The sequence below is a fragment of the Aulostomus chinensis genome, chromosome 3 (genome assembly GCF_037954235.1).
Source record: "Aulostomus chinensis isolate RoL2024-O1b breed Wild chromosome 3, RoL_Achi_v1.0, whole genome shotgun sequence".
Lineage (NCBI taxonomy): Eukaryota > Metazoa > Chordata > Actinopteri > Syngnathiformes > Aulostomidae > Aulostomus > Aulostomus chinensis.
This window is the reverse complement of record NC_141322.1, coordinates 25,695,079-25,719,848: the sequence shown is the minus strand read 5'-3', so window position 1 is coordinate 25,719,848 and position 24,770 is coordinate 25,695,079. Positions and strand designations below refer to the sequence as shown.

General features: G+C 40.4%; 1 protein-coding gene across 1 annotated transcript; it reads left to right on the top strand.

Annotated features, from left to right (window-relative positions):
• The first annotated feature begins 5,881 nt into the window (after positions 1–5,881).
• On the top strand, positions 5,882–23,312 carry ppm1j (protein phosphatase, Mg2+/Mn2+ dependent, 1J). Its single transcript, XM_086199943.1, has 10 exons — positions 5,882–6,387; positions 14,304–14,418; positions 16,607–16,936; positions 17,360–17,472; positions 17,714–17,798; positions 18,779–18,897; positions 19,192–19,255; positions 19,879–19,986; positions 20,687–20,838; positions 21,876–23,312. Exons 1-10 carry the CDS (start codon positions 6,125–6,127, stop codon positions 22,021–22,023), a joined length of 1,497 nt encoding a protein of 498 aa, XP_086056069.1. The 5' UTR covers positions 5,882–6,124; the 3' UTR covers positions 22,024–23,312.
• Positions 23,313–24,770: the final 1,458 nt, after the last annotated feature.

Below are 24,770 nucleotides of genomic sequence, written 5' to 3'. Positions count from 1 at the left end.
AAGTCTACATTCCTTAACTGCCCAGGTTTGCTGGCAGCACAAGTCAATTTATTAAGAGTTAACAAGTAAGGTAATGCTTTGTAAATTTTGTGAATTAAGCTTTATGTGCCCCCCCCCAACACCCCCACACATTTAAAGCAACATGTCCATGTTCCCTACACACACGTGAACACTACGGATTATGTATTTGAGCTGGTGAATGACCACTCTGATTGTTGCACATTACTCATCCTCTGAACTTTCAGTGTGAGCAGATAATGCAGCGGGTGACCACATAGCAAGAGTATAGTTTAACTGAAATGATTCTCTCCATCTCAGCCAGTATATCTGTCCACTCTTGAATGGTGAACAAGCTTCCCTTCTGTGTGTGTGTGTGTGTGTGTGTGTGTGTGTGTGTGTGTAATCCTAAGAAGTAAAAGAACAACCAATGACAAAACAGCCTCCTTCACTGATGCAATAAAAGGATATTATAGCCTCCAAATGACTGAACCCGGGAGTGCAAAGGTCACATGCATGGCAATATTTTACTCTCACTCCATATCCTCTGTTTATAGTACCAGTTTGTCTCATTGGTTGAAATGAAAGCCATGTTACGATGTAACTATATGATTGCTGTCTTGTACAATTTAGATCAAACAATTATGGGGTATAAAATTAAATAGGAATGTAGTAAAAGTGAGTTGACGCATGTATTGTGCAGCTGAGTACTCACTAAAGACACGATAGTATATCTCTGACGTTCGGCTTCCTCTCTCCTAGCATTACTGCTCAGTTTACAAAGGCTTCCCCAGTAATTGTATTATCTCTCCATTTCTCAAGAAGTCTCTTTTCTTTGCCAATGACTGCGCAGTAGCATCAATTCAAATTTCCCCTCAGGGACGATATAGTATCTTATCTTTGTCTTGCCTCCTGAAAGGCAGGGATATGTGGAATAATCAATAGTATACTTTAAAATACCCGGTGGATATGGGAGGCAAGCATTTGGATTTGATTAGTTCTGGACACCCTGGATGAGAATGTTATCATCACAAATTTAAAACTGTCTGTTCCATTGAAAATGTGTGCAAGCTGAATCAAAGGGGAGAATACAAAAAGCTGTCAGGCCATTGTCATTGTCATGCTGTATATGAAAGCCCAGGCGTGGCAGAAAATATATATATCTTGTTGCCATATGGGAGACTAAAATCAGCATGATATCAACTGTTTCCTCAGTTTACTTACATTGAGGAAAATGCGGTATAACTTGTTCCACCAATTTAAATTGTTCACATAATTAAAGTGAGGACTAGTTATATCTTGTGGCCTTAAAGTAGTTAAATCAATGTATGACTATGAAATATAACTTGTACCCTCGGTTTAGTTATTTTGAGGCCAGGAGATATAATTTGTTCTATTCGACTGATTAATTTGGGGCCATGAGATATAAACAGCTCAGAGAAGATGAAGAGTATGCAGGACGTCGACTGCAGCCAGGATCGGCGCTGTCGTAGAGCCACACACAGCTTCGTAACTGCCAATGAACAGACAAGCGTTTACTTTGATTCTAGGGATGCCATTCATTACATGGGCCCCAGCTTCCTCATGTGTCTTTCTTCCTCCGCTGTCACACACCAACAGAAACAGAAGATGACCTCATTAATCTCTGGCGCATTGTATGGACCTATCTTGTCATCCCCTGACACTGCAGTTTGTGACACAGCTCCGCTCATTAAATAATATGACAGGATGAGGTCAGCCTGGAGGTAAGGTGTCTCCAGCTGAGTGAGAGCAGATAAAGCCAGCAGTGTACGCGCTTCTATTTGAGAGATCAACTCAAATGTATCGTAGGTGGCAGCTAAGGTGAGTCATGATGTAATCCTGCTTGTTGAGCACTTGGCAACAAAATCAAATAAAAGCCACTGGTTCCGTCTCTTTGAGGTCACGCCTCAAAGGAAAGGGAAAACACGCGTCTGCAGCCTTTTACGCGTCACATGTTTTGGCACTTTGGAGAAGAATCCTCCCTCCTTTTATGTTACCTTACTGTAAGTGGCACCTTGCATAACAGTCACCGTCACCTGTTTGTCAGCCTGTGATTACCTTCAGCGGTGAGCAGCGGTTGCAGGGGCTCAGTGCTTCAACATTGATTGTGGTGGTTAAGCTTAAAATAACATCACCCAGCAGGGAGCAGCACACACCCTCAGTCTGAACCCTCACTCCCCTTCATTGCCAAAGTGTGCTTGAAGACAGTTGGACATCTACCAGAAAATTGCAAGAAGAAACATAGGAGGCATAATGGTCTCCGGAATGGAGCCAGCTATCAATAATGCAGGGGAAGCAGCAGTTAATGCCCCCTTAATTCAACAGGTCTGCAGCCACCGGGACAGTTATTCTCCCTCTGCCGTGGGTGCTCGATAAGTGCCAGGTCATTCCTCGACCTCCATCCTGATTGCAGGAGCCATTAGTGGGTTTTCATCAGAAGTCTGTCCTAATGGAGTTTCCAACTTCACCAACTCTCGGATACCGGTGGGGAGCTGTAACTGCAGAGTAAAGTCTACTAAAAAGAACCCAATTTAGTGTTCACACTGAGAGCGCAGGCAGTGTTTCAAAAGATAAAAACCAAGGTACAACTGTCTCTTTTTCATAATGTAGGGTAAACACAGGCGACTACTGAGTGTAATTATGACTTAGCTCCATTCAGGTCTGGTTGGTCTGGTTGTGTGCAAGCTGTGACACCAAATGGGACAGGATCATAATGGATGTCATCAGTTACAGATGTGTTTATCTTCTGCGGGTCAAAATGTGCGATGGGGTCAGAAAACGTCTTGCAGGATGTGGTCATTCATCTGTGACATTCAAGTTTCATGTTTAAAGAAAAACTGAACAAGAACATGAGAAAATATCACCTGGAAAAATGCTTTTGACTTGACTTCTCAAAAACGTGGAAGAAATTGAAAAAATACATTAGAAATGGGTCAGATTTAGCATACTCTTGATTTTCTATTTCATATAAAGAGCAAGAACTGTGGTGCAATTTTTTTTCCCTACAGCCATAGATGAAGATCCTTTCTTTCTCTTCCAGTACCAATGGTGTGGAAGCTAAGAAAGTCTGTACCTGCATTTTTTTCTGATGCCTTTATCACTGGGATATTATCTCATTATCAAGAGTTACCAACCATCTATGTATATGTATATATGTTTATTTTTATATATATAGGGATAAAAACCATCAGTTGTTTTTTTTCTTGCATTGTCACATTGCAAAATGTGTTCTTGTGTTTCCCTACCTGACGATGCTTCCTCACCAGAGATCTAAACCAGGACAAATATTTCCTCCATGCTACCTTGCAAACTCGTACAACCTTCACACACTCATGAAAGAAAGCCAACAAATGCTGCAACATTGTCCTGTTAGTGAAAAGGAGAACAGGGTCTTTAATCAGGAGTCTTTCCATCTAGATTCTAGACGGAAAGTGGAGCTGTAATAAAAGCTGTGAAATGATTCTTCCTTTTAGGCTAACAAAATGGAATTATTTGCTTTTATCAATTACAGGAATGTGTTAGGACAATAAAACAGCAACAAAGGCTTTGTTTGCAGGTTTTCTTTCAGAAGATTTTGTTTGTAACCCTTAAATGCATTCTTCTACCTCGTTCATTCAAATAGTGATAGTGAGTGCCTGCCATTGTGGTGGAACTGAGACGCCATCTACTGGACAATATGCACAAGTACAAGCAGTTCTGAAAAAAAACTGTAACTGTATATATCTATATCTATATCTATATCTACTATATCTACATACAGTTTATATATGTGTGTGTGTGTGTGTGTATGTGTGTATATGTGTGTGTGTGTGTATATATATATATATATATATATATATATATATATATATATATATATATATATATATATATATATATATATATAAACTGTTTTACTATTCCACTGATTCCTACAGGCCTTTGCCTGACCAAGAAGAATTTTTTCCTCTGAAAAACAAAACTGTGCTTGAGTTCTGCTCTTGCACAACAACTCCCCATCATTTAATTAACAAGTAACAAGTGAATACCGGTGATGATTGTGTGAAACTGGATGTACCTGCAATAATGGAGTAAACTATTTATTTTTTTTGAAAAAACGCAGTAAAGTGATCTGTGTATGACCCACAGATATCAGCTCATTTGGCATCATCAGTATGGATTTATTTTTGTTGACCTGTTGAGGAGCATCAGTAAATGAATGATGGAGGTTTTGTTTACCTGGTGACAGTAAGAGCTGAGAGAATCAATACTTGTGCAATTAAATCGGCCTCCGTCCTTGTGCACTCTCAGCTGGGAGGTGGACTGTGATGCATTAAGTGCTGAAAGCTGCACTAAAACAAGGACTCTCCTCCTTGTCCAAACTCCAGCTGCTCTGAGGTCTGTTTATGCTTACTGTGACTTTTCCCCTCATAAAGAGGGATGAGATGCAGATACGGTTACAGCGCAGTACATCAAGCATTACTCCACATTTGATTCAGACTGATGATTCAAAGAGTCAACACCAGAAATCAAATTACCTCTGTCCAGCCTGATAGAAGGCTATGATTAAGAGCTATAACTTGATATTACTTACTGGCTCTTTACTCCAGGGCACTTCTAAGATCCCGCCCAGTCAATGCTCTGTTTGACCTTTGATCTTGTGTTGATGTCTCATTAACATTTGGACTTAAACCTTGATAAGCTCAAGATATCTATATGTGAGTACTTCCATCCATCCATTGTCCTCCACTTATTCCTGTGGGGGGGGGGGGGGCTGGAGCCTATCCCAGTGGCTATGGGCGAGAGGTGGGGTTCACCCTGGACAGGTTGCCAACATATATAGACAGACAACCATTCATACTCACACCTACGGCCAATTTAGAGTATCCAATTAGCCTAGTCCCCAATTGCATGTCTTTGGAATGTGGGAGGAAGCTGGAGTACCAAGAGATGCAAAGTCCATACAGAACGATCCTGTGCCTGAGCCGGGGCTTGAATCCAGAACCTTCTTGCTGTGAGGCGACGGTGCTAACCACTGCACCACTGTGCTGCCTTATGTGAGTACTTGAAAGGCAAAATACACTTTTTGGGTGAAGTATCACTTTATGAGGCGATCCAACAAGCATGATGTGTGACATCACAAGTACAGTGGAAGCTGATCCTGGTCCAAAACTCAGTATCCGTGAATACAGAAGAACTTGAAATACTCCAGGTCACAAACCCTGAGAATGGATTTTAAAAAGTAGTGTAGGATTTGGTCCTAAAACCCAGGAATAAGTTAGAATCATTGAACATCCTGTTCTCTCATGTCTGTTGTTCACGCAGGCATCAAGTTGGTAAAGGAGTCTTTTAAAAAAAAAAAAAAGACAGTCGCCCAGAAGTGGCTGAATGTGAGGTTGAAAATAGGATGTTGGAGTCGTGCCTCCCGTCTGTCGGTTTTTAGCCCAAATTTAGCTTCCTACTTCTACATGTACAGTCAAAAATCATAACAAACCATTCAAGTCTCATGAATTTGTTTTTGCCACAGAGTTTTCTTTTATAATCAACAATTCAAAATCCAATGTGGGGAGGGGAAAAAAATCACTCTAGATTTGGTTTATGTGTTCCCATGGTAATTTAAATTTTCACTTTGGTCTGCAAAAGTACATCATCCCTGTTTCTTGATCAAGAGATGTAACTTGTCCCCTCAATTAGTTATTTTATATCTTGGCGCCTAAAAGTAACTGAACTGAGAAAGGCCTAAATAAAAACCTAAATAATTTGTCTCTTCATGCCCCCTACATTGGCCTCTTTTCTCTGTATGACCACCCCGTCATTGTGCTCCGTGTGTGTGTGTGTGTGTGTGTGTGTGTTTGTGACATGTCCTCGGCTGGATGCACATCTCCGTAGCCCTGCCTTCTTCTGAGAGGAGATGCAGCCTCCTGCCGGATGACAAACTAAACGCAGCCAGTGGAGGCTTTCATTCTGTTTGAGGAAAACATCGAGTGTCTGTGTGAACGTTGTCACATGGGGCCAAGAAGGAAAAGAAAATCGCTTCCTGAAATGATCCTCGTCACTGGCCGTGTATTGTTTTTGTTTCTCTAACGCATCGTGTTATACGTTATAGGTCCGGATCTTTTTGGTACCGATGATGATCAGCAAAGTAAAAAACGCGATGTCCACTCTGGTGGGAGGGATGATGCCTCACGGTCACCACCATCACCACAACCATCACCCAGGTTCCGGCCAGACCTGCGGACCGGACAGCCTGCCGCCGCGATTCCCCTACGGCCGCCCGGATTTCTTGGACCTCTCCCCGGAGCTCCTGCAGTACTCCACCGAGCACGCATCGCGGCCGGTGCTCACGTTAAAGAGAGGCAGCAGGCTTCCTTGGCTGACGGGATACGCAGAGTGAGTGGCTCACGGCATTCAGTGACGAATTATAAATGAACGCATCCATATCAAATGTTGCGTTTTCGTCAGCGGCCGAATGTGAGGCCAGGAGGTGTCTGGTGTTGCTGCAGCCTCAGCAGCTCCAGGTGCAGCTGCTGCAACATGGCCTTTTGCTGGTGTGCAGTTTTACCTGAGCTGCTGTAGATGTCATTAGAGGCCGAGTGAGTAGGTGCTGTTATGAGACTAAATAGCGTGTGAGTTCAGTGTTAAGAGCAAACTAGACGTGTAAGGCAATGCAAACGTGAAAGCAGAAACGAAAATGAAAAATGCACTAACCCGTGTGTGCGCGTGTGTGTGTTTAGCTATTCCTGGCCGTTATGGTGATGCAGAACACCCGGGTTGAGCCTATTATGTGTAAGAAGCATTGTGTTTTTGTTTGATACTAACAAGGGTGATTCCTATTTATGTCTCGTATGTACAGAACTCCACTCTCCACTTCTCCACTCCACTTCCCCCAAGGGTAGATATTTAATTTCCCTAATGGTGGCTTAACAGAAACTATTATTTCTTGGAGTAATGAAGTACAAGGACACCCTTGCTTGTCTTACAGTATCTATTTGATCATTCGTGTGTGGTTTTATTAAAACTGAAATATGTAATTTTGTTTGCTACAGCGGCCTCTGCTGGTACCAAGTGGTAAAATACAGGAAGCTAGAAAATTGTTATATGAAGTGAAACAACTTCTTCTAGCAGAAAGACCTGGACACAAATGTAACATATTGTTTGACAATTGTCAAACACAACATTTTGGCAATCTGGTGTTTGTTACAAACAACCAAACCACTTGAGCACCGGTCAAAAATTCACAGAGTTCTGATTATTTTAAATGTGGATAGACTTCCTACTTCCAGTGGTATACAAACACTGGAAAATGTCACTGGCCCAAAACAATATGGCTGCCACATTGACACAACAGTCAACTTCAAAGAACAAACAATGAACAGACTTATCTTTCCAAATTCAGAAACACATTATCTTGCATCCATAATAAGCACTTTAAATGCACTTGGATTTACTGCGTACACATCACCTGTTACTTTGAGACTGACTTCCAGACGTCCCAGGCTTGCATATTTCTGTCCGTATCTGGACGTCAGCAGTATCCCTCACTCCCATTGGCTAAGTTTTAGTCTGTAACCAACCACTTTGTGTCACCAGCAGCTATCTTACATGTCACTGCAAATTTCATTTCCATTTCATGGCCTTTTGCTGCCACATTAATGTCTAACATGGACATTTCTATTATTCTGTATGCAGCTTCATACACCTGCAATACTGCATTTCATTTTCACGCTGGATCAGAATGTGCTGTCTGAGTGATTCCTGCTGAGGAAAAACACATTCCTCTCCCCGGAGTGGTGTGTGTGTGTGTGTGTGTGTGTGTGTGTGTGTGTGTGTGTGTGTGTGTTTTGGATGATGGGATGTGGGGCTGATGAGGGTGGAAGAGGTCCAGTCATACAGTATATGTGCTACATTATGTGGGCTTTATGATGACATGTTGCCCACCTTGTCTGGACCCAGCAGTGTGAGCATTCTCAGGCTGAGTCATGCCCACAGTGAAGCTTCAAGGCTAAGAAACTTGAATGTGAGAGGTCGAGCAGGGAGGCTGCAACGAGGGCGGATGTTACTGTATGGAAATGTGCATCATCATCAGTGCTGTCATTTGCGATGTGCAGCAAATTACTGTCTTCTAAGTTGCTGAAACTGTAACCACCAGATTAGCGCCGCTGTTTACAGCACAAGCTAATTGGCTGATCTGCTCTCTCACATCAACTCTCGCCTTGCACTCAAAAATGAAGGTCTGAGACAAGAACAGTACTGTACTTCCAGGTCCACTTAAGAATGTTCCCTCAAAGGTACATTTGTGAACTCAGAAGTGGAGTTTTGGTGTTGAAGAGTTCGGAAGTGCGCCTTGAACAGAAAAGGGTACAAAGTGAACTGAAGGGTACTTGCTTGTCTTTCAAAATGGTCCCTCAGGCCGTTGTAACCTTTTAGGTACACACTAGTACTTCTATATTTGAGTCCAATAAAAATCCAAAAGGTCCTCTCCCCACTGTTATATAATCAGGTTTGGCTTTTTAGTGAAATGAAACTGTCCAACTGTCATAAATCACTTTCAGCAATTTACAACTCCAAAAAGGATTCATACTAGAAATGGTGCCACATTATTCCTGGTCATAACTATCAATGTTTATTTTGGATTGATTGTTTTATTGGTTCACACATATTCTGACTATTTTGTTTGTTTATCCTGATGGGGGCCCTGCCACTTCACGCTGGTGACATCATGTTAACCAGACTCAGCTACTAATGATCAAGTTACACCATGGAAGAAGTCATTTTTATGGTTTATAGTCAAGATGAAACTTAACACTGTCTCTTTCTTAAGTACAAACAATTCTTCTACTTCAGTCTGCAGGAGTTCCGCTCTGAGCAACTGTCAAACACATCATGTTTCCCTCCTTATATCATCAAATAAAAAAGTAAAACCAAACTTATTACAAATGCAAAAATGTCAGCATACATCAGCTTGATCAAAACTAAATAAAAAATCTATGTATTGCTTTCTTTTGGGGGGGGGGGGGGGTTTGCTTGGCTCGAGTTCCATCTGCTAACATTGCTTCTTCCTTGGTCTAGACTAGAAACTTCCAAGTTTCATGGAAATAGGTTTTTTTCTCCACTGAAAGTCATGAATGACTCATGGTGGAGGTTGATAGAATGATATTGTCCCTTGAATATAACTTCAGTTTTACTTCCAAACAGTTTTGGACTCTTAAACACGCACTCAACATACCCTTGTGTGAGGGCGCTCACAGTAAGCTCTTTAAAGTGTTTTTGTCAAGTGCTTGTTTGGTAATTGCCTGGTTCTGGTACTAAGATCAAGCAGGGGACTCAAAGGCCAAAATGAAATGAGAATTCCTTTGCTGTTGTGGAGAAATAACTGACCCCAGTCATCCTTCCTTATTCACTTCCTCCTTTCGTCTTATAGCAGCCTTCACTTCCTCACCAGGTGATTAGAATGCACTTAGATGAGTAGTATCAGGTAAACGGGTGTGGAAGGAACCAGTTTCCATGGCCACTTCCCCTTTAAGTAGTGGCTGTTTCCTTTCAGGCTTTGGTGGGGTGGTGAGAAAGAGCACCGATAATCCAAGTTTCTTTATGAACTCCTGTGTCTATTTCCTCCCAATGTCTGAATAAATAATAGTTTCAACAGTCTCTCATGGACAATAACTTCACCGCTTCTGACAGATACCCCATGACGATAGTCACCAGCTCCAATTATTCAATCCCCACTTTAGATGTGCACAGATTCATTTGGAGAACAATTTTGTTGAATACTTTCTCTTGGTTCACACAAAATGAACTGCAATTAAACTCATTGTCACTGATGTGATAAATCTATGTGACGTATTGTATTCGTGATCCAAAACAGCGAGAAGCGGCGCAGCAATGAACAAGAGTTCCAAACTTCATGGTGAAGTGAATAGGAAGGTGTGGAGAGTGTTGGAGTGATTGGTGCGTCCCTTTGCTCTAAGTATCATTTAACTGGATGTAGTTCCTACCAGCCAGATCTTGCTAAAACATTCATAGTTTACATGTTTTCTTGACAGTCTTTTGTGTCTTGTGGGAAACAATTTGCTGCATGTTTTAATGAGTGTATCACACTGCTTTACAAACAGCGTTGTGTTCACTTGCTGTCTTACTACTGGTGCTTTGTTTTAGTCCGTTTCTCTTTTGCGTTGCATTATAAGTCGAGCAAACATGATGAGCAACTTCCTCTTGCTGAAGAATATGACCCAGGCAGTTACCTCCTCCGCAGATGTTACTTTTACCAGCCCGTTTGTCTGTTAGCAGCAATTCTGAAAAAATTGTTTTCCACAAAACTTTGCTGAGGGCTGGAGTATGGTCCAATGAAGAAGCCACTCAATGTTGGAGCAGACAGGGGAGTCACACATACATACATACATACAAACATAGCTTTTTCTAACGTTATAATTTGGAGAACTTGACTTAATTGAATGTTCGGAGGCCCGAGGCTTATATCGCAAGTGAGAGAAGGTGTTAACTGTTTAAATTAATCACAAATTCCACTCTTCTTTGACCCTTTTTCCCAAAATGTAGGCAGATGTGTCATCTTGAACACAATTTGACTTTCTAACAAAAGAAGTTGGACTGACGAGTAAAGAAAAAGATCACAAAGCAAATACATCATCTCCTTAAATTGAGAAAGCATGAAGTTTGTCTCTTTGTCTGTCCAGAACTGAGTTGTTTTTGACACCCCTGTTTAACTCGTGAGCGTTCAGGTCAAACGCCGCTGATGCCTACATTTTTTTAAATTAATCCGACTTGGAAAATTAAAATTTCAATCTGACTAAATCTGGAGTATTAGAATATATATTTAAAGTCATCAGACTGTATTGTTGTATGTATGTATTATACTGAGTAATGAGCTGGACTCCTGCCTCCCACCATGATGAGACCAGTCCAGCCTCTGTATGAACAGGGTCTACACTCAAACGTGTCCATCAAATAAAGGGATGATTACACATGACATTTGCCATAAATTCATCAAGAAATATAGCAGAGTATCTCTCTACCACCCTTAACCTAATGTAGCACCGTTCATGTGCAAAGAGTAGTCCATTATTTTGCCATTGATTTGTCCTCTGTTATGTAGGATGTTTAAATGTGTCTTGTATGCATAATTGTGATTATGTTATGTATAAATTCATCCATTATGCTGAAACAGGAACTCATCGTAAGATCTGAATTGCAAATTTGTTTTGACATGTTATTTTAATGTGTTGTCCTTCATTCAGAAGTGTTTTCACTGGCTGTGTTTCGTTCACTTCCGCCAAGGGAACCACAGAGTCGTGTGGCCGCAGCAGGTTCTGATGACACGTGATTGCTATATTTTGAAATCTTCAGCTTTCAACTTTATTACATAATCTCTCCTTTTTTTTTTTGCGAGACAAGAATTACGTCAAAATAGCAGCGATTTATTTTCATCACATTTGTTACAATAAATAGGTGCAGCTGCCGCAAGAATTCACTGGAACTGTCAGCTTCCTTTTTTGGACTTTCCTTATGCATTTCCTCGTAATTTACCAAATCAGAGCTCTGGGTTTCAGTCACAAGCTGTGGAAACATGACTGAAACACAGTTACGTGAAAGAGCTAAGTCACGCTGAAGGAAGGCTTCATGATCTCCTGGTTTAGAATCACATCCTCCTACGCTCACATCACCATTACATTCAATTATGGCTCAGTGGGTACATGTGACTGACTGCTAAACAAAGAATAAAGACTGGCTCTTTACTGTGGAGAAACTTTAATACACCACAAAAGATCAAGATACAAGACACGTGAACGGCACTGTTCTGTCTTTAACAAGTGCAGTGACCTTTGAGTTCAGATAAATGTGTCTCCTCTACTTTTTAAGTATTTGAATGTTCTTTAATTTTAACGGACTGAAACATGCCTGAACAAGAAAATTCCCAGAGTACGAAATGTATGAATGCATAAAACAAGGTCTTTCAATCAGTTGCATTTTATTTATAAAGCCATAAATAAGTTTCTGTACTTACATGATTAAGTTATATGAAAAGCAACTAATAACATCATACGAAGACAATGGTGTTTTTATTTAGGTATGGGATTACACGTGATGACCAGGGATGGGGCACTTTGCTCATATGTTGCATATGTCTACAAATTTTAAAGTATTTAAATCTGATGTGATTGTGTGCCTGACTCCTGCCCATTTAAAGTTCATTTTTATTTGTAGTGTTATCTTATTTTGAGTGAAGGGTTTATTTACTATTTGTTTCTTGTTTGATTTGTTTTGTTTCAGCTTGTTTTGTTGAACTAACTCTTGTTGTTGTTTATCAGGTTTGCCCTGCATTTATAACTTGAAAAAGACAATAGTAGGGACGTCTGGTTGTGTGTTTTAGTTCACATGATGGGCCCCTGATTGACGGATGCATCTAATAAACGCAAATCATAAACATACGCATAAAACGTACTTGGTGCCTACTTTCACACGAGCATCATAACAACCTTAACACCAAGCAGTTGGCTGAATCAGAGCCATGCCACGGTAAACAGTCCAATACGCACAGCTGCGTCTAAAATGATCTCTGCAGAACATTAGCGCGTTTGCTGTGATCCTATTCCAAGACAGATGAGGTGGAGTGTGTGTGTGTGTGTGTGTGTGTGTGGCTGGGGGGGGGGGGGGGGGGGGGGGGGTTCACAGCCCTGCATCAACATCTCTGGAAATTTTCTGGCAGAAACAATCAGGAGAGTTTAAATTCTTGCCTGTCATTAATCCTAATGCATGACCGCTTCACAGTGCAGGACGCTGCAGTGCCAGTCCTCTGCTCTCGACTGATTAGAAAGTCAAAGGTTTTTTTATAATCCAGATTTGGCCAGCAGTTGGATTTTATGCCTTATATTTGGGCCTCTCTGATATCTGATTCTGGCCAGACGACTGTAACGATTGTAATCAGCTCAACTATTTTGAAAGTTGGAGGTGAAAGGTTATGTTTTCATGTGGTTTTTTTTTCATAAGTCTCTCCGGTCTATTTCTGTGCCACACAGTTTTTCTTCTTATTTCCTTCTTCCCCTCTCACTGCTTGTCTCCTTTTAGTTTGCCTCTTTCTCTTCTTGTCCCCTTATCGTGCTTCATTCACTGCTGGATTACTGAATTTCCCTTTGCAGACAATTCCAAAGAAATCTTAATGACAGTGCTTACATACTGGAATTGCACAATAGGTATTATTCCTTGTTATACAGCTAATGTAGCATTTATCTATAATTGAAACTGAAAATGTTACGTAATATACAGCATGAAGTCCAAAAAGCCTCATTTTGCAGCCTAGAAGACTGAACTAGTGAATGTTTCTTACAAATCAGAAGTATTTTGAAGCACATAAGTATGTATTTTATAAGTTTATAAGCCATGTTGCTGTGTTCAGACATTTCTATATATATTTCATAATGATTCTGGCAGACATTAACAATATGTAATGTCCAGACAGTGTTGAAGTTTGTAAGTTTTACAAACTTTATTTAGTTCTGTAATCCATTGGAGCTGAATTAGCTCTAATCAATATTTTCATATAGCTAATATATGCAATACATTTGGATCTCGAATTTTGTGGCACCAAATCAGTTGCAGAGTTGAAACAAACCACAATTTGGGAATTAGCTGAAAACTAAAACCAAATACTTGTAACATAATGAGGAATGTCTTTTTTTTTTTTTTGTCTTTGTAAAAGTGTCGTTCATGGAGCGCTATCAAGAATTAGCACACCTAACAATATGATATGATAACCATATGATACAATATCAGAGAGTCCAAACCATTCATATGGAAATCTTCAGCAAAAAAACTTCCAATTAACAGGATTCTTTAAGCTGCAACAGGCCAAATTAGTCTGTTTACACTACACTTGTGTTGAGATAGTTTGAGCTTGCACTTGTTGTGAAACCTGCCTACAGATTTAAGCTGTGATTGGATATTTTATTCCTCTTTTTCGCAGATGAAGCTGCTAAGGATCGTTTCCTGCGGCCTCACCACTCTGCAACACACACCACGATAGATGCTGATGCTGGAGTATGCAACAGTGCACTCCTGTAAAGCCATTATCCTCCACAGGCATCAGCTCATAATTAATCTCTCCTACAAGTTCCCTCTGGGACATAACTGCATCCTGCCCCACTTTTTCCCCTCACTGTTCGCCCCTCTCCAGCTTCCTGGCTGCTATTATGTTTTCATGTGGTTAGATAAAAGAAAGAGCAACCTTTTTAACTTGTCTGACTCCAGGCTCACCTTCTATCTCTTTCTCTCTCTCTCTCTCTCTCTCCGACCAGGGTCATCAATGCAGGGAAGAGCATGCTGAATGAGGACCAGGCCTCCTGTGAGAAGCTGTTTGTGAAGAAGCCGAGTGGCAAACACCGCAACTCCACTTTGCTGGAGGACAATGGGGTGAGCGAAGAGTAATTTAATAAACATCTAAACGGGAGTTGGAGAGGAATATAAATTTCTGACAGCTCCAGTTAATAATATGTGATAAAGTTGCTGAATTTGGCTTTCTTGTGCTGTCCTGATGGAGTCGGAGGCAAATATCCGACGTCCTCACATCATATCTTATACTGATGGTTCCCCTTAATACTTGTATCCCTGTCAAATTCTACTTCTCGTTATTGTATACTTTTTTGTTTGTTTCGTGTTTTATCATAAAGCACAGCATCAGATACATGTTCCGGTGGGAGAAATGTATATTAAGATAGGCAAGTACATTTGAATGTATCCTCACTGTCATTTTTCAAAGTTGGGCTGTAGAATATTAACCAAATGTTAATCGTTAATTTGACCTTAAAGATGTTGTACATGTGAAAGTGCTGAACATAGATATGCAGCAGGATTTGTTCTCTCTACAAGCAACTGTGCAGGAATTCTATCACAACATTTGAACTTAAATGTCCTGTGCAAGTGGCATTTCATCAAATTGGATGAGTGAATTAAAATTGATAATTGCATCATGCATAGAGGCCCAGCCAGCTTTACAGGACGCCACAAAGAAGCCAAGACCTGAGTTTACAAAATCGATCAGCTTTGTAATAATTAGATCAATGACGAAGACTTACAGTATGTTAATTAGGTGTCAAAATCAATACTTATTAAACAATTTAGTGTGCCCTCTCTTCCAGGCTTTCAGTATACAGTTAGCAAGCTTGAAGAGTTGTTCTGTTTTTTTTACTGGAGAGGCGGCACGGTGGTGCAGTGGTTAGCACTGTCGCCTCACAGCAAGAAGGTTCCAGGTTCGAGCCCCAGCTCAGCTGTGTGGAGTCTTCATGTTCTCCCTGTGCTTGTGTGGGTTCTCTCCGGGTCCTCCTACAGTCCTAAGACATCATGGGGACTAAGCTAATTGGATAATTTAAATTGGCTGTAGGCTTGGCTGTGAGAGTCACTGGTTGTCTGTCTATATGTGGTGGCCCTGTGATAGACTGGTGACCCATCCAGGGTGAACCCCGCCTCTCGCCCGGAGGCTGCTGGGATAGGCTCCAGCCCCCCGCGACCCTTAACAGGATAAGCGGTAGAAAATGGATGGATGGAGGTCATTATAGGGCAACTCCTGTACAAAGAGGTGTTTCTACCCTTCAATTATGTCAATGCGGTGGCTTAAATAATAGAAACACCTCGGTATGATACAGTTCAACACCTCAGTTATCAATATTAATACAGACATGAATCATGAGTCTGAATCAAGACATGATCTTTGTAAAGATCTAACCTGCAGCTTTATTAGATCACATTACAGTGTGTCTATTAAAGTGGCTGATGAGCGTCTTCATCTGAATGCTACATTGATGTCAGAAACTGTAAATTGATACACGACTGAAATATCTGTGTAGTTGCTTACAGGGTCATTATAATGAGCAATAAATAATGTAGTAAAAACCTGTGTGCTGCAGGTCAATACATTTGTTGTAGTTCCTCAATTCCTGAAAGACCTGGACACACACACACACACACACATGCACACGCACACGTGCATCCATTTAGTGTAAAAGAATTACATCATCCTTTGTTTCACCCCTCCTCCACTCCAGAGAGCAGATGTCTCATGCTTGTTCATCTGTTAGTTTGTCAGTCACGCCAACTCGGCTTGTAAACATGCCTGCGAACACAAAAGGTGGCAACGCCTTTCCATATCCCATTGCATCATTTTAGAGTAGCAAAAAGGCTTGGAGGAGAGGGACTTTTTGTGCAGCCCTCCCATCACTCGGGTAGATCATGTAAGGGCAGATTTTATAAAATGCCTGGTGTATACTGGAGGGTCCGTGTTAGATTTTGTAACCACTGTGCTATTCTTCTAATGTGTCGTTCACCATGAAATCTTTCATCTCTGCTGCTTTCAGAAAATATTTTAGTCTAAATGCACTAGAACTGCCCTGGAATGAAAGAACATATTGTGTCCTATGAAAAATATCACTGACTACAGTCCTCTAAAGCCTCACTAATCTAAGCATTTTAGCTGAGAGTTCTAATCTCTTGGCTAATTTGTAAAAGGATCATTTTTATTTTTCTATGGTTTGACAAATTACTAATATATATATATATACATATATATATATTTTTTTTTTCTCTTCTTTTCTTTTCTTTTCCCAAGGATGGCACAGGCATCCCTCTCCACTTCTGGGGGGTCTTTGATGGACACGCAGGTTCTGGAGCTGCCATCATGGCCTCCAAGCTTCTTCACCGTCTCATCCGAGATCGTTTAGGAGAAATCTACCACTTGCTGGAGAACCCCAGCAGCAACCCTCCCATCTGCTTGGCCAAGAATGGGAGCCCGTACCAGGTGGAGACGAAGAAGGGAGCTACACAGGAACCAGAGGACCCCGATGCAATCAGTGACTCCACTGTACGCTACCACATGGAGAAGGTTGTCAGTTTGGAGAGTCTGGTGATGGGAGTAATTGAGACCGCCTTCAAACAGATGGTGAGCAGATGATGATCTCACAGTGAAGAAAACAATCTTGTACAATGTTTGAGCTTCACTTTTTTCTGAATATTTGCATCAATAATGTCATATTTTGTTTTAAAAAATCATCAAATATATAAAAATGTACACCATAGAATGAAAAATAATAATCTGACATGCTTTGGATGGAATCATTTTCTGTGGGTGGAGGAAATGAAATCATCTCAGTTGGAGAGGATGGCAGGATGTCTTAGATGTCACCGTCTGATTTAATGTAGATGATCATGACAACAACAAAGTCTGTGTTTCATTGAGTTCCGCTATCTTGTTTTGAATAAATAGAGAAAATAAAGAGCCACTGGCTGTAAGAGGCAGAGTTTTTCATTAAAAAAATATTGATTTTTCTGACCTTCTGATTGCTCTTATCTGACTTTATTTTAGGATGACCTCATTGAAAAGGAAAAAACATCCTACGCCATCTCTGGTGGGTGTTGTGCCTTAGCTGCAATCCATTTAATGGGGAAACTTTATGTCGCCAATGCTGGAGATAGCAGGTGAGACAATATGCGATTCATCATGTTAGGCTGAGAATAAACATGCACTGTGAATCATTCATCACCAAATTTTGTAATGATAGAAATTTCCCCCATTTAGTCCCCTGCAGTTCTTCAGAGTCATATATGAGGCTGTTAGATTCTTGTGCCATCTGGGGTTCACTTTGCATACTGCAGCATCCTGCAGCCCTCCTCGAGCCTGCCATACACCCTCTGATATCTGCTGTTTGTGTCTTTGCAGGGCTATAATCATACGGAATAACGAGGTTATTCCTATGACTAATGAATTTACACCAGAGTCGGAGAGACAGCGGCTACAATATCTGGTATTTTTTTTACATTTTATAGAACTTGTCGAACTAGAAGTACATTCAGAGAGCGCAGAAGTCCATGTTTTATTTCCTGACAAAGTAATGAAAATATCAGGAGACAAAAGTGATTGTATATTTGAATATTTCCTAATTAAATTTGATATGAGATCCACCATTTGATTGATGTACTGTGGGTATTTCACGTATGAATGAGACCAACACGCAAGTTTTAGCTCGCTTTTTTGCCAGGGAAATTACTTTGTACTACGCTCAGAAAAATCATCTAATGATATCCAAATGAAAAACCACAATGAAAATTAGAATTTAAAAGATTTGGATTGGATTGGATTGGATCGTCTCTTTCTTTTAAGTAGTCTTCCAAGCATGAACAGGTGGGAGCTGAGCAAGGAATGTCTGCCAGCCACTGGGGTAGAATGATCCCATTGTTGAGATGAACAGAAGAGGCATGACTCCAGCTGATTAGTCAGAGTTATCCATGAGGAAACAATGTGCTTCATTCAAATACAAGTTAGAATCCCCCACGTAAGTTTCTGTGCAGGTCACTGCTGCCACCTGGAGGGTCGTGGATCAAAATGTGTGGGTCTTTTTGTCGATTTGCCAAAGTTTCTGGAAGAACAAACATCCTTGTTAGAAAGTATTTATAGTATAGTGTGGTATTAATATAAGCAGTAGATCTACACTATTCATGTAGGTGAGTGGATCACACATACTCTGCCGGAACAAGAGGGAGGAAAAGGTTTATCATACCAAAATACACTGACCGCTTGTCCATATTAGTAGCAGCTTGTAGTTGTGAGTCACCGAGTGGGTGGATGGTTGTTTTCTATTAAAACTGGGAGATGTGTTCTGGACTACGTACAATCTTATCTTCACGTGTTAGCAGAAATATTGATTTGTGACAGGAAATTACATGTCAGCACTGGGTCTTATGTTGTAGTTTGATGAGATCTGCTCGCTGGTGTGTGTCACTCCAGGGCTTCCTGAGGCCAGAGCTCTTGGGCAATGAGTTCACTCACACTGAGTTCCCCCGCAGGATCCAGCACAGCGAGCTGGGCAAAAAGATGCTCTACAGAGATCACACCATGACTGGCTGGTAAACCTGCACATCCTGTTTACTCACATTTCTGACCAGTTCTATTTATAACCCTACATAAGGTGCTTGTTCACAATTGTTTGGTTGTATTAATAATGAATTAAAAGTAACCTCTGCATCTTAATGAGCATGCTCTATTTATATTTAATCCACAAAATGAAGGAAGATAGGAAAGAAATGCATCTGAGATTACGTTTTTGTTGTTGCATTTGAATATATCAAGCTAATAATCAATGAAGTCTCCAAAAAAAACCCTGCTGATGTCAGAAATTGCATTTTCTCTTTATATTATAGGGCTTACAAGACAATTGTGGAGGATGATCTGAAATTTCCTCTGATATATGGAGAGGGTAAAAAGGTAAGAAACATGAAAACACTTGAACATGCGATGTTCTGGATTCCCATTTTCTGTTGCAGAGAATTTTGAATATCAAGATCGGGAGTGGAAATGCCAGAGTTACTGATGATACAACACTACATTCTCTGACCACGGTTACAATAGTATCACATTACAGTGATGCTCTTATAACTGATATATTGCAAGATGCAACATTATGTAATTATAATCTGAAATACCTGTGCAAATGAAGAAAAATGCCTGTGTGTTGGTCCATTTTGTAGGAGGAATTATATCAACATATTGGATTAAATAAATATTTTTCCCCCACCACTAATTAATGTGCTGTTTCCAATATTAAAATGAAACATCATGTGTGTTCCTCAAAGGTTGTCTTCATCTGATTCATCTGATATTGCGTCATCAAGCTGTCATTGATTTTCTTCATGTAGTTGATTCAACATCATGGTCATGTAATATCAGTCTGAGACATTTTCATCATTGTCAGAGAGAACATAGCCATCACTTAATCCTACATGAATGGATTTTCCTTGAACTGAAGCACATCCTGAACCTGTGTGTGTGTGTGTGTGTGTGTGTGTGTGTGTGTGTGTGCGTGCGTGCGTGTGTGTGTGTGCATATAGGCACGTGTCATGGCGACAATCGGAGTGACCCGAGGGCTGGGAGATCATGACCTGAAGGTGTACAACTCCAACATTTACATAAAGCCCTTCCTGTCATGTGTCCCTGAGGTAAGTCCTCAACTGTTGGCACTTCATAACGGACTTAAATTATCATTTCACAAACTCAGGTACAAACAAGGCTGGAAGTATATTTCTTTCAGTTTCTACACATCACTACACCAGTGGTTCTCCACATTTTTGATTCTCAACCTCCCAGAATGATCAGTTTGGTGCTTGTGACCCCCTAACCAGCCCCCCCCCCCCCCCCCCACACACACACACACACACATGCATTTTCGAGCCCACAGACAAAATGATAAATTCCATTCGGCTTTACTGGATTAGATTAATTTTAATAACTTCACAGTTACAATTAACATGTGAACTTGAGGTCTGACTGACTAGTAATGACACAAAAATGGTCAAGAAAAGGTAACTGGGCCCGTTAGCATGTAAAAGTAAAAAATAGTTTTTATAGTTCATACTAGTTTTCAAATCCAACCACACAGATAATTTCGCACATAAAGGCAGTAGAATATAAAGATGAGTGTAGAACTTTTTTTTTGTTCACACAACAGCTGACATGAAAAAAGCTTTTTGTGTTGAAATGTCACGTTAGATAATGTAGCTTATTGTCAAAAGATATAAAGTTGAGCAGCTTTACTTCAGCAAATGGAGGTTGCGTCGCTTGTATATCTGATCAGAAGTATTTGTAACTATGTAATAGAGGAATAAGATATCAACCAAGAAATGTCTCTTCCTGTCACAGGTGCAGGTCTATAACTTTGATGAAAACAAACATGGCCCAGACGATGTACTGGTCATGGGCACAGATGGATTGTGGGATGTAACAACGGACAGGGAAGTGGCAGATGCTGTGTCAGCCTACTTATCCTGCTGTGACCCCTCTGATCCCATGAGGTATGCAGTCTGCCAAGTAATCCTTTTCACTAGGTTTTTATCCTGTTCTACACTGTATGTTCTGTCATGTGCTGCACAGTCTAAAGTACATGAAATATGCAGTTATATGAATCCATCGGAGGGTTAAAAATACCATTAAATTTCCAAACTAGTACCAAAATAATAGATTACTTGATTTAATGCAACTTAAATGTCAGTTCAGCTTTAATGAGCCTGGGTAGAATCTGTTGCCTTTGTCAGCTTCAAGTTAAATGGGCTTTGTCCCAAAAGAACTTGGCTTGGGTCTTGAAAAGTTCTAGCATTCAATCAAAGATAAATAGCCTAAACTATACACATGCTGTACATGTTAACCTATGGTTATGACATCACTTATTGATCCACAGTAGCAACGCTGCGTCCACACAGAATTTCCTTTCCTCAAATCCACATGGGGCGTGTTGTTGTGCCTGCGCTCGCTGCCACTCTGCATGTTATCGTTCACTACCAGTATGTTCAGTGCCATAGAAAAACACATTCAGAATATTAGATTCATCTTGGCACTGATGGATCGGTCCTTGCGATGCTTCACTTGAGAAACTGTATTTTTGTCCCTGTAACTGCTGCGCCAGCATTCAGCTCGCCATTCATGCCCACACATGTTTTCAGTGTGGTCTAAGCTGGATCCCTGTTGTATTTTTCCTGTAGCAGCCATATTGGATTATAGATTTTTAGTAAATCCTTTATATCTCTCACGTGCCTTGATGGATTTGGTTTATCATGATATTTTATTGTTTCAGTGGTGTGAAGAGGAGCATTCAGGGATACCAGGAGTCCTGATCTGTTTGCACCAGCATGCAGTTATGGGTGTTTCTAAGGAGGAGACAAACAAACACTTAAATCTTAGCTTGAAACTATGTGCAGTGTGTCTTCGAACAAATCCGATTCCGATTCTGATAGCTTTCTTGACTATGGATCTGTGTTTCATGTTTCTGTGCTTCCCCTTACTTACAGAGCATCTCACTGTTGCGTTTTTGCTTATCACCCTCTGTGCTGTGCAGGTATACACTGGCAGCCCAGGACCTGCTGATGAGGTCAAGAGGAGTGCTGAAAGAGCGTGGCTGGCGGCTACCTAATGATAAGCTAGGTTCAGGTGATGACATCACTGTATTTATCGTCCCACTGGCAGGACACGAGTCAGAGACATGACGCGGTTTTGCAGTGACTGCAATGACAGGGCTGACTCTGAAGGGTCCACGCCCACGTTCCCTCCAAGTTCCATAAACCCTAAACTGATGGGTCAGCAGGAGAAGAAAACACCTTTGATCTACAGAAGAACTCGGACCTGACCAGCACCTTCATCAACCACTAGATTGGACCCAGTCCCAGACGCTTCACTTCAACCATACCTAGGACCAGCTAACCATCTCCTTTACTTGGTCTCAATCTAAATGTTTTCAGTGACATGTAAAGAGAAGTCACATTTTCTCTCTCCCAGACCTGCTATTTGTGACGGTTGCCAGTGAGAATTAAATCCTTGTAGTATTTCCTTCTGTTTTCTTTCTCCAAGGCTGGGCAGCTACTAAAACCATCGAATGGATTGTGCATTTTCATGTCGTGCCCTAAATGTGACTCCCTTTTTGTTTGAAAAAAAAAAAAAAAAGCCTTCCACAATTCCAACATTGTAAAAGGGGATTGCAGTTAAGAATGTGAGCGAACCAAAGACATGCTTTCCATGGCGTGACGACGAAAATCTGTATAAAAAAGAAAAACAGGAAGAAAAAACCCTGGAGCGATTAGATTGATGTCTGTATATTAAAGAAGCATGGAGGTGAAGCGAAGTGAAGACGGATGAATGGACCTTTTTTCAGCAATGGACCCAAACATAATCAGTTTTTAATGATGAATGAATGACGACGCCTGAGGCACTTGAAGAATGTTGCACATGCTCCGTGTAGCCTGTTGATTTGTGATGCTGTATTTCTTTCTATTGAATGTTCTCCCTCTATTTTCTTTCAGTTACAGTGAAGAAAGCAGAAGTTTGTACGTTTGCTCGGTAAAACGCGAAGGAACAGAATCATTGTTTTTACTCAAACCGCATGTTTTATCTTGTTTAACCCTCCAAGGGGGATGAGTAATGTTTTCAGCTAATGTCTCGGTATTGTAAGATGTGATACACTTCACACATATGCCTTATAAAAAGAAGACTTGAGAGTTTGTTTCTGCACTAAATTTGAAGTGGAAGAAGTGGCAATGTATGGTATGCCCTTAAATGTACCGTATACCTCTTTTGTACCATTTTTTTTTTGTTATGTCATGCTGTTATTTAGATTATCCATATATTTTTAAAGAAAACTTTAGTTTTATTTTTGTCTTTCTATCCATAACTGTTTGTTTAGTGAGTCGATGTGTCCGTGAATAAGAACTACCAAAATGTGAGGTAGAGCGACAATGTGTACCAGTTTGGAAATAAATCTGATTTTTTTTTTTTTTTCCCATTTGGTTTGAGTTTGTTTATTCACGCACTGTCTCTCTGTGACTTCTCTAGAGGAAGTGATCCGTTGGTTCGGTCATTTTAGCCGCAACTGTTTGGAGACCTCTTAACGGGCTATTAATTGAATGACAGGAGTTCTTGGCGCTGATTCGCTCTCGTTGAAGAGACGTCATCATGGAGGTTATAGCGCTGAAGCTAATTTTTACTCATGTTTTTCACAAGGCTTCTCAAGGCTACATGAGCTCCGCGCGTCAAGGATGTGTTGCCGGCGACAGCGATGATTAAAAACTTGATATGTTGATAATCCATACAGTATATGATCGCGTCTTTTAAAAAAAATCACTATCTATAAGTCGTGTAATTGTTCATTTCGTGTGCTTTTGCACGGTGTAGAGTCTCTTCACTTTAGCACAATTAGTTGACAAAAAAAGAGACAAAATGACATTTTTGAGAAGAATCATTTTGTTCAGAAGTAGGGTGCGATAACTTTAATTAATAACATGGATTATTTTGGCTATGATATGTTCCAATTTGCTACGGCTGAAAATATTTGGTCCATGTTGGCTCACCTCTATTCACTATAAAAGGGTTAAAGGAAATTTATGGTTGCTATGAAAAATAACAATAAAGTGGACTATTTATGTTTCTGCCGACTTCATTTACCGGTAGTTAAAGAAGTACTCCGGCCCTTTATCATATCGTCAATAAAGTTTGAAATATTCATGTTAGGGTGCACTTCCAGAAACAAAGGCAATGTCAGATAAATGAACTTCCAGTGTTTAAAACGATGCAGAATATCTCGCCCCTCCTTGTGGTATATTATTGAATGTGAGTATTATTTTTCTTTATACATTAGCATAAAGAAGATGCTGTAGCTGAGTGTTGGAAGGCAACTCTTGTCTGCCCACATACATTTATACTTGGAGAGAGACAGACAGACAGACAGACAGACAGACAGACAGAAGCAGTGGACTGCCAGAGCTTTATACATTTATCTTGGTCAGTAATAGATAAATATTTCTCCCATTAAAATCCATGGCTTGTGTTTCTAGCAAGCACAGGAAGTGTCTATTTATTGCAGATTTGTGACCTTTGCTTTGACCTTACAAAGGTGAAATCAGCCGCCGAACCTTAAAACACACGCGGCTGTCCAGAGCGTTCAGTCATGAAAATAAGCCAACATGTTTTAGGGAATGATAAAGTTAATTTTTCCTGTAGTTCAAATGTACAAAAAAAAAAAAAAAAGTTATTTAAACTGTCCAGGAATTGGAGTCATGTCAAAAAATCAAATAGTACAAGTATAAAGTTTTAGAAATATCTTTATATATTTAATCTAATTACTGGAGTAGCCCAAATATGAGTGACCTAATTCTGATCAGCCAATTGAGAGAAACTTTATTGGGACTACAATTTTTTTTTTTTTTTTTTTACCATAATGCTGTTTTTTCAGGTGAAGTGATGA

What these genes read in the sequence shown, in the direction of transcription:
- ppm1j (XM_086199943.1), top strand. Translation starts at nt 6,125, where the DNA reads ATGATGATCAGCAAAGTAAAAAACGCGATGTCCACTCTGGTGGGAGGG. An exon ending in AGACCGCCTTCAAACAGATG is followed by an intron (nt 16,937 to 17,359) that starts GTGAGCAGATGA and finishes ACTTTATTTTAG; the next exon opens with GATGACCTCATTGAAAAGGA. An exon ending in GCCAATGCTGGAGATAGCAG is followed by an intron (nt 17,473 to 17,713) that starts GTGAGACAATAT and finishes GTGTCTTTGCAG; the next exon opens with GGCTATAATCATACGGAATA.